The following is a 16592-nucleotide window of genomic DNA, read 5'->3' on the forward strand; positions in this document are numbered from 1 at the left end:
GACAATTAACAAGACTTGTACATATAAATATTTAAACAATACAAGGACGGTAGAGTGTAGCTGCTAACAAAAATATACATCACAGTAAGATGCTAAAGAAAAAAAGAAATTAAAGCTTGAGGGGCAAATAGCTTAAGATTAAACATGTTGCATGGTTTTGTTTGTTACCAGACATGACCGACGAAAGCTACAAACAAATCCGGCCATTAAAGGAACTGACGAGCCGTGCGCAGGGACGGACACAACTTGTCAAGATTTGGAACTTGACACCACCTTCATATAAATCTGCAATACCACAAACCATGCGCCATACATTCAGACGTCCATGAGGACTTCACGTAGTTGGGGCCTGGGGGCGTGTATTATTTGCAAGACAATGAAGAGGATGCGAAAATATTATCATTATGGAGCCCGATTGTGCTGCAGAAAGATTTCTCAAGAAATGTGATTACAATCCAGCATATATTTCCCGATCACAACGAAGGGAAACACTTCGATGGAGGAGCAATAAAGAAAAACCTCTATATATCCTTCCAAGAAAAAAAAATTACAATGTATCAAGGTAACATCCATCGTTGTATTAAAATGATGGGCTACTATCTTATTTTGTAACTTTTCAAGAGTTTAAAATGCAAAGATCCTTCAATCGCGAAACTCATCCATGAAACTCTTGTGGAACTCTGTGAGACGGGAGGCAACTGCTGGAATCTTATCTTCTTGAGGTAGTATGGTGCACCTAAAATGCCAAGTGCCCGGAAGCTTCCATGAAAAACATCAATTCAAAGGATCAGTCAAAAGAATGATGAAGGAGAAGATAGAATTTTTTTGTTGCACAATTATTCAACTTTAACAAACTCACCTGCCCAAAGCCAGAACCAGGAACAAAAACAATTCCAGTGGCATTGAGTAGACGGCGACAATAGAAGTTATCTGGAGCTGTTTTTGCAGCTTCGGCAGCCTTAATTGCCTTTTCAGGCAAGCAGATGCAGGGGAAGAGATACATTGCCCCTTCTGCTTTGTTGCAAGTTACACCCTCTAGATTATTGAATGCGTCTTCCAGCGTCTAGCATTATGTAACAAATGATTATCAATACTTTTTTTAGATAAAAAAGTAGGGAGAAAAAGGAGAGCATGCTTAACAACCAAGCAATTTTTACTAGCTGTACGTCAGAAATGCCCAAAGTATAGCACACATCTACTATACATAAAGCACAAAAAGAAGCACCAAAGAGTCACTAATACACATTTTTTACTCAAAAATTGTATTACCACAAGTTTGCAATTACTTCAAAAATCAGTTTATTCCTTGTAAATTTAATATTTTATCTTGACTATGTTAACTAATGCATCAAATTGGCTGCTGCATTGAACTGACCTTTGCACGTCTCGCTAAAGATGAGAGGATTCCATCTTTTTCAGCAGAGTATGATTCATATGATTCATCTCCGACCTGCACACATAACTCATGGAGATCAGATATGATATAAAATATGTAAAATCTTAAGAGTTCTTTCTTTTCCCTCTGTGTTCTAGCTAACAACACAACACCAAATGCGTATCCAAGTTTGTCAAAGCTTAGGCTGGTCTAATCCTGGATTATAAATCCAAATGTCACAGGCATAGGAAACAAATAAGTTACTAAAAATGTCAACCTTAGGTGGGCTCATGACGAGACTTGCAAGAATTTGACCAGAAATGTTGGAACATAGATTCACAGATGCAACTTTGTATATTTGCTCTCTTATTTCAGGAACAAACCCAGTGACTTCCATGTAACCTCCTCTCTTTCCACACTCTCCATAGTAACCTAAAACATTACAAACGACACATGTTCACAAATTTAATCAGAAAAGTGCAGGATCTCTTAATTTTAACTTGTAAATCGATCTTACCTTTAGAGACAGACTGAAAAGATACTAAAGATATATCATTTTCGCCATATCCAATAGACCGAGCAATCTTCTTAAATGAGTCGAACTTTTTCTCAGGAACATAAACATTTTCCTGATAAACCTGGATGAAATTCATTGTATAATTGTTGGGTCAATCAACCTAGACATAGTAAGAAGTCAAGAATGTAACACTAGTTCAAAACTATCGGCGAGCACCTACCTCATCTGCAAGAAGGACAAGACCTTCTTGCTTGCAAAACTCCACAATCCCCCGCTGATTATCCTCTGCAAGAACCTGAGGCATGGACAAAGGAAGTTAAATTATTCAAGCCAGCCAGAAGAAATTGGCTCCTTTGTAAGAACAATATTTACAAAGTTTTAAATTCTCGCTCATTTGAAAATCTTATCCATTTTCTGTAAAGCTAATTACTGTTTACCTGCCCTGTTGGGTTTCCTGGATTTATCACAACCAGGGCCCTAGGGGTGATTCCCTTGGACTTTGCATCTGCCAATTGCTTCTTAAGCTCAGAAACTTCCAAGCCCCACCCAGTTGCTTCATCAAGATAGTAGGGTACCTGAAACAAGTATAGAGGGCTTACAGCCATAAGTCACCTAAAACTAAAGGCACCAGGATATCTAACCGAATAACTTCGGACAAATAGCATTTTCATATAAAAGACACATACCAGAGCACCACCATGGAGAGCAATTGAAGCAGAGTACAGGGGATACTGAGGAATGGGACAAAGTATGCCATCTTTCTCTGATCGTATCAGTAACTGCATCATCATGTGGACCTGGCAATAAACAAACACATTTAGTTTCATTTGAAGCGAGTACAATACATACACATCTCTTTCTATATGGGATTAAATGTTACCGCTGGACTTGCACCATCTGTCAAGAAAATATCATTTGGATCAGCAGGAAAGCCATCACGGGCTTCAATTCCAGCAGCAATTGTATCACGCAGTCCTTTGATTCCCTGATGCGGAGAGGGAAATATGAGTCATGTTCTACACAAATATTCCACTTGAATGGAACTTTTTAAAGTCCACAAGGTGAGAGCTTCGATTATAACCTGGCTGTGACTATAAGCACCAGTGGCCCTTCCAGGAATTTGATCAAGAATCTGCCAAGCTCTCTCTATGGCATCAGCACTAAAAATATTCACAGAAATGTATCAGGTATCCTGCAATATTTCACTAACTCAATAAAAATGGAGAGAGTTCTTGTATAAAATCTAAACAATAAAAGAAAAGGCAGACTCAGGAATTCAAGGTTAACTTGTATACCGTAAATGGTTCTTAGTAAAGGGAAAATGGTATACTCTTCTTTCTTCAATCATGGTGTAAACAAGTATAAAGAGAAGTTCAATGATAGCATGAGAAGTTTGAATACCTGAACAAACCCTGAGTTTCACTTCTGTCCAAAATGGAAGGATGGTCGCATAATGCAAGAACCTAAAGCGAAAATAATCAACAAGGAGAAACACCCCTATTGAACACAGCACAGTACCCTATAAAGCACCACAACATACTTACCTCACGGAAAAAGGTGATAGGCTGCTGACCAAGAGACTGAGGATTTCCAATATTGCAGTAAAGTATCTGCCACAAGATGATAAACAAATCAAAATGAACCCTTTAGGGAATATCAATTGAAAGAAGACATGCATGTAGCATCTCCTTTTTCTTCTTTTTTTAATAGGAGTTGATCAAACACATTTTATATTATCTCGGTTGAAACAGAATGCCAATTCCTAGAAAAGTGAAAATCCAGCAAGTGAAATCTGCTTTCTGAAAAATCCAGAAGTGCTGGAAATTTCCTTTGAATCTAGTCACTAACAAAAAAAAGCAACACAACACCACACATCAATAGCATCAAAAAAGAATTGAGGATCAAAATCATTAATCTACCTTGGGCAGCTTAACCATTCTAGATAAATACCATGTTTACAAACCCAATAAGAACAAAATATAAAGATAAAAGCTACACACCTCATCAAAGGGGTGGGAGCCTGGCTTAGACTTTAACTCTTCTTGTAACGCCTGTTTAAGATGAAGGAAAATTCATGATCACGTCTAGTACATAAAGCTCCTTTAATAAAGTCACAATAAGTAAAAGCACAAACTTCAAATAGAAACACCCTGCCCTTTCTAACTTTGAAGTGCATGATACAGCCAGTCATGTGAATTACCTGTGCAAGAGTGACAATCTCGCCACGGACAGCATATTCACATTTTAAAACCTGGGAAACAGAATATCATAGTTAATAAACTAGGAATATCAGGAAACAAAACAAAAGGGAAACAAGGGAATGCAAGAGAGTTCAAGAAAAGTCTCCAATAACCAAACACTCAAGAATTCTTTAACTTTAGAGCAAGGTTAAACGCTCCTTGACTACAGTAAAAATAAATATTGGTGTTTTTTCAGGTGAATCAAAGTTAAGCATTTTTTTTTTCTTAAATCGATAGCGGATAGCACAGAAAGAGCTTTTGCATATTCTTAATCAGATTCTATAAAATATGATAATGTCACTAAGTACAATTAAAAATTTGCAATAAATAAAGCAATAAGATTTGATAAGATAAACATAGAAAGAATCACTAGGCCTGTGTGCTTTGCTTACTGGACTTCCAGTTTGAAGCATGAATTAAGGTTCCAATCTATCCGGCCATTTTTAATGCATAAATGAGCAAAACCAAAAAAAAGGACACATTCATGTATGTATCCATAAAAGAAAAGGCAAAGACAAATCAAGCACAACCCAATAGCCAGAAAAGGAATCTAAAAAACAAAGACAAACAGAAAAAACAAACAAAACACTAGCATAAACCTAGAGCATATAAAACTCAACAAAACAAAAGAGGGAAAATGAAAAAGAAAAACCCAGATGAAAAATCCAACCAAAATCAAGAACCAAACAGCTAATCAATAAAAGAAAGAGCAGAATTGATGTTGAAAAGAAAACAGGGTACCTTGGGATTAATGTTATCAAGAGAAACAGGAGGCATAGATGAAGGAGGAGGGGGGGGAGAGGTAGAAGACAGGAAACGTGAAGGAGAAGAGGCTAAAGGACGCAGCAGCAGCACGTTCCAATGATTTTGACAGGAGCGGTTTGAAAGGGCTTTAGCTGACCCAATAACGGATCTCCGCATCCTCTTATATTGTTCAGATGTTACTTGAATGAAAGGAATGAAATATCACACACGAAAGAACTATTACTACGAGAAAGCACGAGAGAGAGAGGGGGGGGAGAGAGAAGACAGGGTTTTGTGTCTTTTCAGGAAAAAACAAAATCGGACCCAATTGTCTATGAAACTACTTTGGAAAATGAAACAAACAAGCTCTGCCCTTTGTCTGGTCTTTCAGTTAAAGATTTTTTTTTTTTTAATTAGCAAAATAAGTTTAGAGTTTTGACATAATAATACCGCATGAAAAAAAATTTTAAAAATAGCATAGCTTCACCTTATCATTAAATATATTATTTTCAAATATAACAAAATAATTATTACATTTTATAAAAAATAACATTTAAACATGTCACTTTTAAAAGAATAATATATTTTCACCTTATCACTGAATATATTATAGCTAAATATAATAAGATAATTATTACATTTCATAAAAAGCAACATTTAAACATTTTGCTTTTTTGAAACGTAAAATGTCATGAAATTTGAATGTCTCTCAAGATCAAAGAATATATAGACATGTCAACTCCTTCTTTCTCTCTAAATTGACGCTTTTAGCCCTTATCTTTCTAAGATAGTGTTTTTCGCTTGAAAATATATCAAACTAATTTATTTTTTAAAAATTTATTTTTGACATTATCATATTAAAACAATCTAAAATTATGAAAAAAAAATTGAAGTAAAAAAAATTAAAGATTTTCAAAAGTGCTCTTTAAACACAAAACCAAACACATTTACCCACTAAACAATTGTTTTTTTTTCCTTAAAACACTTAAAAATCAATCTCATCCTAGTTTTTAAGCATCCTTACATGTTTTTTTGTTCAAAATTCATTGTTTTCGCCACCAACGATGTTGCCGCCACTGCCCCAGCCATTTTTCTAGCCCTACGAGCAGGGTAAACATACTATATTGCTATGAATTTATGTTTAGTTCAATTGTAATGGAATAATCGTTTAGGTTGAATTTAGGGTTTATTGAGTTAATGATAAGTTAGTTATGAATACTATTAATTAGGGTCGATTTGATATAGTTGAACATGAAAATAAATTAAATAAATTATTTCAATTAATTATGTATTGCATTTAATTTTAGATAAGTTGTCAAATTAGGGTGGATTTTGCGTGGATTGTTGGAGTCAGCTAATAATATAATTAACTACATTTTATGATTTAATACAATAGAGCATGAATGCGGTAGAATTATGATAAATTACATGTTGTATTGAATTGTTGATAAGTTGACGAGTTTGATATTTTCTTTAAATTATTTTAATTTGCTATGAATTTGAGTTTGATTTAATGCAATTGAGCATGAAAATATCAATTAGATTTAGTATCATGAATTATGTTTAATTTTGGTCAAGTTTGCTTTTACATTAATATTTTGGATTTTGATTGAAATTGCTATGAAATTTGTCAATTAGGATTGAGATAATGCAATTTAGTTAAGATTATGTCCAGTTGACCAGAATTCAATTTATTATATATATATATATATATATATATATATATATATATATATAATGTCTTATAACATATTTATATTAAGTCATTGTGGTGATATTATTGTTTTTTATGTGAATAGTAATATCACAAATAATGGCAAAAACAGTTTTATTATTAAATGATAATTTAGGCATGTCATATGCAGAAATTAAAAAAATTATTTATTATGAACTTGGATGAAATTATAATGATATTGATGTTAAAATAACTTAGAGGTGTCAAATTATCAGATTTTATCTTATATCAATTATAAGTGATAAAAGTTTTAAGACAATAATTGATTCTTTCGTTCAAAGTGATTTGAACATGATAGTATTATAAGTGAATAGTTGACCTAGATATAGAGTTTGGCTACGAAGAACACATTTTATTCTACATTGAGCGATACTTTGCACGCAATAAATTATTGGTGTAAAAATAATAATTACATCTAGTTAAGCCATAATAAAGCTTATGTATCACATTAGGAGGCAAGGAAGAATTATATATTTATAGATATGCATCATGTGATTACATATGAAAAGTATTTGATTTGGTATATGAGTACCACGCGTCGAGTCATTACTCAGTATCCCGAGCAAGTTCCTTCACCTGGATATATGCAATACGAGCAACATGCTCAGCAAATTCAAAATATCACAAGCAATCAAATCTTTTTATAATTAATATATGTTAAACATCTTGTTTTATTTATTGATTTTTTAATTTAACAATAATATTTTATTAATATTAGGCTGACTCTATGTTACGGGAGGGTGGAGAGGTTACATCTATACTTGTAATATTGATGAAAAAAACAAATGATACATATATTTGTCCGTGTGGTTCAATATTTGTCGCACGCATTGGACTTAAAATCTTTGGAGAGAGGTTAACTCTTGATAATATCATAGCTGAGAACAAGCTCACTCAAGCAATGCAGGAGCTAAATCCAGTTGTGTTATTGATGAATCCATATCATCTAGTAGACAACATAGACGTGGATAGATTGATGAGTTATGTTGATATATTTTGGAATCTAAATTACTAGAATGTTGTATTATTTAAGTATTTGAGATTCATTTTCCATGTATATATGTTTTTTTTATTTACATTTCTATCGCTACTTGTGATTTATGAAATGTGATAATTTGTTGAGTTTGGATATTATGATTATTTGCAGGGTTTTTTAAGTATGACATAATTTTGGGTAAATTATATAGGGAAAAACACTTTCAAATTTTTGTTAAAATTAAGAAAAAAATAACTCTTTAGAATCAATAACTAAGTTAAATACCAGATTAACAACCTCAATAATAAATCCCATAAGAAACCTTTTTTGTTATATTTGGATGTTGGAGAAATTTGTTTCTGGAAGGCTAAAATTTAATCGATATCGCGGTTTATAATCACGATATTTAATTAAATATTATATTGTTGAACTGCGACATCAATTAAATATCACAATTTAGAACGGTTATATCCAAAAACATGGTATTTTACTTAAACTTTTTATTGATTTAGGGGTATTTGGTAATATGATAATAATTACTTTTTAAAGTGTTTTTCACTCATAAATGCATAAAATTTATTTTTGATATCAGCATATTAAAATAATCTAAAAATAAAAATAAATAAATTTAAATAAAAATAAATAAATTTTCATGAAATATTATTTGAAATACAATTTCAAACAACACGGTAATAATTTACAATTTCTTTTTATTTTGTATGCTAATTGGGAAATTTATCCTCATCCCTCGTAGTTCTTTGAAACAGGGGCGTGAAGAGGAGTTCACCTTCAGATGTGGTAGGGTAGGGCCCTCTTTCTTCTCTTGAACTTGAAGTACAGCTTGCATAGTCAGCATATTCTAATGCCAGCTCATGGGAACGACAAAATTAGTCATGGTAATAAGGACAAGAATGGTTGCCTGTGTGACACGCAATCATGAGCTTCGCGTTTGATGGATATATACCGTGTCTAAAGCGGCAAAAACTTTGCGCGTGCGTGTAATTGTCTTTTTAACTTTTTTTTAGTTCAGTAGAATATTCTAATTATTCTCTAGATTAAAAACTCTAAAGGTACTTAAAGAGGGTTATTTTAGTATTTTTATTTTTAAAATACAATAAAATAAAAAATCTATTCCTAGAATTAAAAAACAAAAGATTAAACCATGCATAGAGGAGCATTTTTAGTCTTTTCATATATAATTTTTTTTTGGTGAATTCCACATCATTAAGGGCATTTTTATTAATTATTTTTTAAACAAATAGTGCCTGTGGTGCATGAGCTAGTAACTAGAAGGCGCTGCACACTTTGAACTACATGTACGGTGCTTTTTGGTGATCAAAATTTTTTTTTTATCATGTCATTAAATGCATCATCACATCCTTTTCTTGTGATGCGGCTAAAGACAAAGAAGAAAGTGTTTTTATTTCAACTTCAATTCTTGTTGTATTTTTATTTTTATTTTTTGTTGTTAGCCTTTTGTAAAAAATTTATTTGTTTTCAGTTTTATATTTCAATCCCAATTTATCATATATTATTTTTCAATTTAATCTATATTCTTTTTATTCTTTTTATCTTTTCCTCAACCATTTTATAAAAGTTTTATTAGTTTTTAATTTCATCATTCAATCCAAATTTGTGGTACATAATTTCTTACAATTTGATAATGATTCTTTTGATTTTATTTTATCATTTTGTTAATGTTATTATCTTTTCCATTTATTAAAAAATTATCGTTGCCCCCAAATTTATTTTTTATTTTAACTCTTATTTGTTTAATTACTATTTTTAATTTGAATATTTTAGTGTAATTTATTTATTTATTTTATTTCATCCTTCAACGTTTTATTTCTTGAGGATTGGGCTTCGTATTTTTTTCATGTATGGTACTTCTAGTTTGATGATCATGGTCACGGGATTGAAAAATTCATAAGATTGACATTATTTTTTGGCTTATTTTGTTTTCCCACATCTTCCTTTGACATTAGTTTTCTTTTTTAGAAAAAATGGCTCTATGGTTTTCTTCGAGAATTTTTATATCGAGTTATCCTAATCTTATGAACTACAATGTGGGTCTGACAAGTTAACCTGGATTGACTTGCCTTTTAATGCTCAAATTACATGTCTATCATGTTAGCTCTAGTTGACTCACATCGATTGTTTTGTTTTTTTTTTATCTTATTTCATCTTTTTTTATATTTAATTGATTAAAAATTAAACAAAATTATTTTTCCGCTCTTGCATAAAGTTTTTTTCGGCAAGTTATTGTTATATATATATATATTGGTTGTTTATTTGCTATCGTTGCTTTTCTTTGTTTGATTAAAAAAAATTAGTTTTTTTTGACTTGTTGGGACTATAACTCGATTATTGGGTTTTTCTTAAAAAAAAAACAAAACACACACACTTACAACACCTAAATATTTTATAAGAAAAATAGTGTGGTCCCTCGTCTAGTATATACACACACACACTAAATAAATGCTGCAGGATGGATTTTTTTCTTAAAAAAAAAAATAAATGTGTTGCTAATATATTTTTTAGAAAAAAATGATTTAATTATAAATTAAAATATGATGTATCATGGACAACATCTTTTTTAAATACTGAGATAGCAATATCTTCGATGACATCATTTGTTTTTAATAGTAAGATGGTGAAAAGCATAATTTACCGTGTCCATCCTGGTTAACTTAAAATATCTGTGACTTAGATCATCAAATTACGATAACACCATAGAAAGTAAATTGAAAAATAAATATGAAGCTCAATTTTTAAATAACCTAATATCGAATGAAAAAATTGAAAAACAATTGAAAAAAAACAAAAAAAAAAAACAACTCAAGTTAACTCGGGTAAATCGACTGAACTTGTAACACAAGACATGAAAACAAGATAACCTTGTGAAAATCAAATAAAAAAGAATTACGAAGTTAAATCCCCAACCAACACAATGTTAAAAGGAAAAAACTAGATTTTAAAACAATGGGCCAAAAAAGCAGCTCAAGTCTACCTTGACAAACCATCTAAACTTGCGATATGGATAATCAAAACGAGATAATCTCATAAAATAAAATTTTTTTTTAAAAAAATATAAAGCTCAATTATCAATCAACTCAATATTGAAAGATAAAATTATATATATAAAAATATATTTAAAAAAATAAAAAAAAAAGACTTAAGACAACCCGGGTTAACCCATCAAACCCCTGACCTAGTTTGTAAGACCATGATAACCCCGTAAAAAGGAGTAAAAAAGCATGACGAGCATCAATTCCAAATCAATCTAATGTTAAGGATGAAATTGAAAAAAAAAAATTAAATAAAAAAAAAGGCAAAAACAACCTAAGTTAACCCGAGCGAACCTTTTAAACCCACACTTGGATCATAAGATTGAGATTATCTCATCAGAGGAAAATAAAATAAAAAAACTACAAAACTCCATTCCTAACTAGCTAAATGTTAGGGGACAGAATCTAAAAATAAGCTTGATTCTTAAAAAAATTAAATTTGATGCATAAGTTTGATTCTGAAAATATCACTTTCAACAAAAAAATAAAATTATTAAAATAGTATAAAATAAAAAAATAATTAAAAAAAAACAGCTGAGGTCAAAGGATTGCATTGTTGGGAACAAAGTACTCTATTGGTTGTGCTGTTCCAAAAAGCACATCTGATTTTTTTAAGAAAATATACAAATTGTGTTGTTGGGAACATATTTTGTTGTTCCTAACAACATAGTCAAAGTGGGTTGTGTTGTTCCGAACAATGCAGCCCATAAAATTAAAAATCATTTGCGTCTTTTTCCCCATTTCTCTTGTCTCTTCTGCTAAAACATTTCCTCGTTCACCTGAGTTTCTCCTACAATTTACAATCATCTCCCCTTCAATTAAATTTTTTTATGTAATTTCTTTTTATCAAAATAGCTTGTTTATCCATTCTTTTTAATAAAAATTATTATCCACGGGCTAAGCACGGATCAAATATATATATAGACTAATTTATAGTAATTGGAGTTGAGTTTTAAGATCTGTTTGAGAGTGTGGTATATGTTATTTTTAAAAATATTTTTTGTTTAGAAATATATTGAAATAATAATATTTATTTATTTTTTAAAATTTATTTTTGATATCAGTACATCAAAACGATTAAAAAAAATCAAGATGATCTTTTTTTTTAATACTGAGACACCGATAAATTGAATTAATCCAAGTTTCACAACTTGACCCGCAAACCTGTAATATGGATGATAGAATCCATTGAGTTTAAAAGCTTTATTTTTTAAAATTATTTTTAATTAATCTACAGTATTGAGGAGTGTCAACACTGGGCAGGAGACTATTTTGTTATTTTTGACATTACAAGAATCAAACAATTAATTTCGACAAACTACAGGGGCCAAGATTATAATTAACTCAAGAACTTAGCAGATGCTCAGCCCTCCAAGGCTATGTTTGGGAGCGCGGCTGCGGCTGCGTTCCCAAAAAATTTGAAATTTTTGTTTTTTTTGCTAAAATTTAATATAATTTGTATGTTTTAGATCATTTTGATGTGCTGATGTCAAAAATAATTTTTAAAAAATAAAAAAAATCATTGACATATATTTTGACATGAAAAGTTATTTGAAAAATACCCGCAACCACACTGCCAAACACGTTCTAAACAAGCACCTAGAAACAACCGAGGTTGGAAACGTAACCAGGAAAAAGAAAAAGAAAAAGAAAAAAACAGAGATTGTAAGCAAACAGAAAAAAAGAAAAGAAGAATCATCCTCCACATTTGTAGTATTTTTGTGCTCTCAAAATATGCAGTGTATTGGTAGTGATTTATTGGTTCGATGTATATGTCCTTAGAAAGGTTCTAGAGAAAAGTTATAATATATTAAAACAATTTAAAAATATAGAAAAAATAAATTTTAATTAAAAAAATTCTTTAAATTTTATAGAAACGCAGTTCCAAAGACGCTTAAAATATTCCCTTTCTGTGAATTGCAAAGATTTCACATTATTCAACCATGTTTTTAAAAATAATTTTTTTTAATTTCAAATTAATTTCTTTTGAATTTCTTTTAGTTTCAAATTATTATTTTTTGAGTTGTTTTGAATTTCAAATTAATTTTTTTATGTTGTTTTATCATTTTTAAGTGTCAAAAATATATTTTAAAGATAAAAAAATATATACTTTCAGGCAAAATCACAGTTAAACCATAATTAAAAAATAGCATAAACAAAAATAATCTAAAAGAGGTGGAAAGCTGAAAAGGGTGGTATACATGTACATTGAGGATATCTCTTTGACACTTTTTTTTATATGAAAAAATAAAAAATAAAATGTGTAACAAAAGAAGAAAGTTTGAACACTAATATCTATGAACATTTTCCTCTCCTCTCTAAAGAAAGAACACAGTAAAGTTAATAATCATCCTCTTCTGGCGATATTTTAATTTTACCAAACTTGACCGATAATTGATTATGGCACTTGATCACAGTCACACCTTCCAAACAATTATAAATCATAACGTTGATTGGAATGTCACGCTGGTTGTCGGTAACCACTCGCTGCCTTGGATGAAGGAGTCCACAGCAAATTTCCCTGCCTCGTCCACCGTAAGAGCTGGCTTGTAACCGGTCCATTTAACCCTTCCATCAACACTAGCACCAGCACCAGTGTTCTGGTACTCTGCATAGAATATGGTGGCCGGTGGATCCACACCACTGACCCATGATATCCAACCTAATGGTCTCAAGAATGACCCGATATCGGACTGCATAATGACAGTGGTGGAATAATCCTTCCAAGGCCTGCCAAGGTAAGTTGGTGCTGTAACATTACCGAAAGCAGAAAACTTGCACTTCTGAATTGAAATGCCAGTGTTTTGATTAGGATCCTTCTTTCCCTGGGCTGTGATGGTGTTGAATTGGTTGGCTAAGGGTTGCCTGGGCCGGATGTTGCAATTTTGGAAGACAACCGCAGCATTGCCGAAAATGAAGTCAATGGTGCCGGTAATGTCACAGTCACGGTAGAATTGTCGATTTGAGTGAGCATAGAGCGTGTCCTGAAATGCATCAAATGCACACCGATAAAACACTGACATGTCCGAGCCGGACCTGAAGGCCACTGCCTGGTGCTTTTCTGCCCCAGCCGTGTTAATGAACTTCATATCTCTGGCAAAGAACCGCTTGCCCGCAACCGCTGGTGATCAAAACAGCATACTAATTAGCACTCAATTTCCAAGGATGTAGCTTTTGAAAAAAAATCAAATATTTGAACCACTAGCTACTAAATGACCCATGACCCTATCAGAATTGACTGGTCAGTGTGGCTATTAATGCGAACCTAACAGCATCCTCCTAGAGAAGCGTAAGTGCAGGCATGGAGCAAGCTTAGATTTGAATCTTTTCTTTTGGGTTTGAAGGGCCTCTTTTGGGTGACAACACTAGGACAGAAAGTGAGGAATCCATGTTCTAGTGCAAGTGGTGCCGGCCAACACAACCACAGTAACAAAGCAACGGGCATCTGTCACTTGTGCTGTCGTTAAAGTTTCTTTATGCTGATATTAATGCACTTTGATTCCCTATGGCTACACTATCAATTGTTGGGTACTACCTATCTCTGACCTAAAAACTACAGCAGTCAGTTCCACCAGTGACGATACTAAAAACCATAAATAAGTCAAGTCCTAATCTCTTGCATACTCGAAGGCCCGTCACTTCGTTTGGATTATGGGGAAAAAATGGGACCATCAGGAATGATGGCTATAAATCAGAAGACAGACAAGCACATGGTGGGTCCACAGAACTAATTTATTATGCTCAAAGCAACATTTACAGGGACCAGCAGAATTTAGATGAGCGTTACCCCCATGGCCCCATCAATTCACATGGGGGAGTGGACATTCAAATCCATGTGCCCTTCCTAACCCTTTAATGAGAAGATGCCATTCTGCTGCTAGTTGCTCTATTCCTCAGCTGAACTATTCAAATGGCACAATATGGATTTGAGTTCCATTCATGTGTCTTCCAGGTTTCAAAAATTTGGGCAATGATCATGCAATGTGAAAACAAAGAAAGACTCATGGAGAAATCAAGAAAACAATTGTGAAGTTTGAGTCATGGATGCATAGATCTAAAATCATAATTGGTAAAGTAATCAAAATAGAGAAAGCAGGACTTACCGAAAGTGGCAGTAGAGAAGGTGGGTGTTCCATCAACAAAATTCAGACTTCCTGAAACAATTGTCTTGTCCTTCCCCTCACCGTAAATCATCACGTTCCACTTGCTTTTGTCCAAAATCACATTCTCCACATATTCACCTTTCTTAACATGTATGATGAATCTTGATTCGCTCTTCTTTGGAATTTTTCCTACCGCCTCACGTAGGGTCTCGCAGTCCCCACTACCGTCCTTCGCCACTGTGACATTCGGCGTCGGGTTAGACTCCTGAAGTAGCCTTCTATCTCCAAAACTAACCCATTGAGGAAATTCTGAAATATGGCTTCTTTCAAATCCAAGTAACCTTCTATGAATTGGGATTTTGAAATCAGACAACAAACCCAGGATTTTGGCAACAATGGCCAAACTATTGCTAACAAACTCGGTAGAGTTCTCAATTGCTGTCTTGACTTGATCAACAAGTGTCTGGTTAAAATGCTTTGTAGTGTTCAACTCTTGTAGAGCATCTAAACATGTTTCTTGGTCGGTAATTGTAGCACTGAGCCAAGTCTTCAAGTCATTCATTTTAGCTGGTGATAAAATCTGTTCACCTTCACCAATAGCCATTGATGATATGGAGTCATTCAGTCTATCTACAGCATCATCAAACACGGTTGCGCAGACTTTCAAAGCACCTTGAAGGGTTGTGTCCTTGATGCTTTGTATGAGCTTATCGGGGTAGTCTTTGAGCTTGGAGAGCTCATTCATTGCAACACGTAAAGAGAGCTTGAAAAGCACTTCTGGGTCTGTGGTGTTACCCGTTTCAAGGGCAGAGATGCTGGAGAAACATGAGGCTGGGTACTGAGTCACACTGCAAACCGCCTTCAGTGAAGTGGCTGGAGTCAACTCAGGAGGAGGAACCGGGTTGGATGATGACTTGTTGTTTCGCTTGTGCACAACAGCTCCTATAACAGCACCAATTATCACAGCTAAAAGAACAATGGAGGAGACAACGATAATGATCAAACGCTTCCGCGATTTTTTCCGGAAGGCTTGCTGCTCTGCCTCATCCACCTTACCATATCCTTTGAAGGAATTGATAGAGTCCATAAATTGCTTTCTGTGTTTTTTTTAATCTGTGTAGGGAGCGAGCTAGCTTTGCTGGGAATAATGTGAGGGCTTTGAGGGTGCGCGGCTAAGCTTTAAATCGGTGGTGTGAAAATGCGTGTGGGCTTTGTTGAATGAGAGCTGGTGCCTGGTGGGTGGGACTTTAGTTTGGCTCGGAGCTGGTGTCTTTTTATAAAAGCAAGGGAGGCAGAGATGTATGGGAATGGGATCTCCCTGCCTTTCTTCGATGCTTCTTCGTCTAGATATTATTTATTTATAATTACTGTGAAGAAGTAAATATCATTGCCATCCTCTCTCCTGACAGGGTATAGAACGTTCCATTCATTATCAACCGAAAATAACACTATATATATAAAAAAAACTACTTTGAATAATAAATAATAATGGGAAATTTAATAAATAATATTTAAAATTCAATAAATAGCGCATGAATATTTAAATTTATTATTTAATAAATAATAATAAATAGGGTTTGAATATAATAAAAACTTCATGCCTGGGAATCCATTGTAATTTTTTAATACTTGCTATTATTTTTCGGTATTTATTAATGATTTTTTATTCAGCCAAGTTACTCATCATTAATTTAGAGAGTGCGTGAGAGGGGATGTATGTGACAATGATAGGAGTAGTTTTTTAAAGTATTTTTTATTTAAAAATATATCAAAATAATATATTTTTAAGTTTTTAAAATTTATTTTTAACCTTAGTTATTAAAATTATTTTAAA

General features: G+C 32.8%; 2 protein-coding genes across 2 annotated transcripts; both read right to left on the reverse strand.

Annotated features, from left to right (window-relative positions):
* Nucleotides 1-377: 377 nt before the first annotated feature.
* LOC133702248 (alanine aminotransferase 2-like) lies at nucleotides 378-5218 on the reverse strand. Its single transcript, XM_062126547.1, has 15 exons — nucleotides 4874-5218; nucleotides 4093-4143; nucleotides 3893-3943; nucleotides 3437-3502; nucleotides 3294-3355; nucleotides 2974-3052; nucleotides 2773-2877; nucleotides 2579-2689; nucleotides 2330-2467; nucleotides 2113-2187; nucleotides 1893-2013; nucleotides 1653-1807; nucleotides 1376-1450; nucleotides 860-1063; nucleotides 378-759 (listed from the first exon to the last, which is right to left on the reverse strand). The coding sequence occupies exons 1-15, from the start codon at nucleotides 5051-5053 to the stop codon at nucleotides 643-645; spliced, it is 1590 nt and encodes a 529-aa protein (XP_061982531.1). The 5' UTR covers nucleotides 5054-5218; the 3' UTR covers nucleotides 378-642.
* Nucleotides 5219-12863: 7645 nt separating this feature from the next.
* On the reverse strand, nucleotides 12864-16086 carry LOC133701590 (pectinesterase 3-like). Its single transcript, XM_062125555.1, has 2 exons — nucleotides 14759-16086; nucleotides 12864-13776 (listed from the first exon to the last, which is right to left on the reverse strand). The coding sequence occupies exons 1-2, from the start codon at nucleotides 15843-15845 to the stop codon at nucleotides 13097-13099; spliced, it is 1767 nt and encodes a 588-aa protein (XP_061981539.1). The 5' UTR covers nucleotides 15846-16086; the 3' UTR covers nucleotides 12864-13096.
* Between the last annotated feature and the right edge of the window lie 506 nt (nucleotides 16087-16592).

This window comes from Populus nigra, chromosome 8 (assembly GCF_951802175.1).
Source record: "Populus nigra chromosome 8, ddPopNigr1.1, whole genome shotgun sequence".
NCBI classification, from domain to species: Eukaryota; Viridiplantae; Streptophyta; class Magnoliopsida; order Malpighiales; family Salicaceae; genus Populus; species Populus nigra.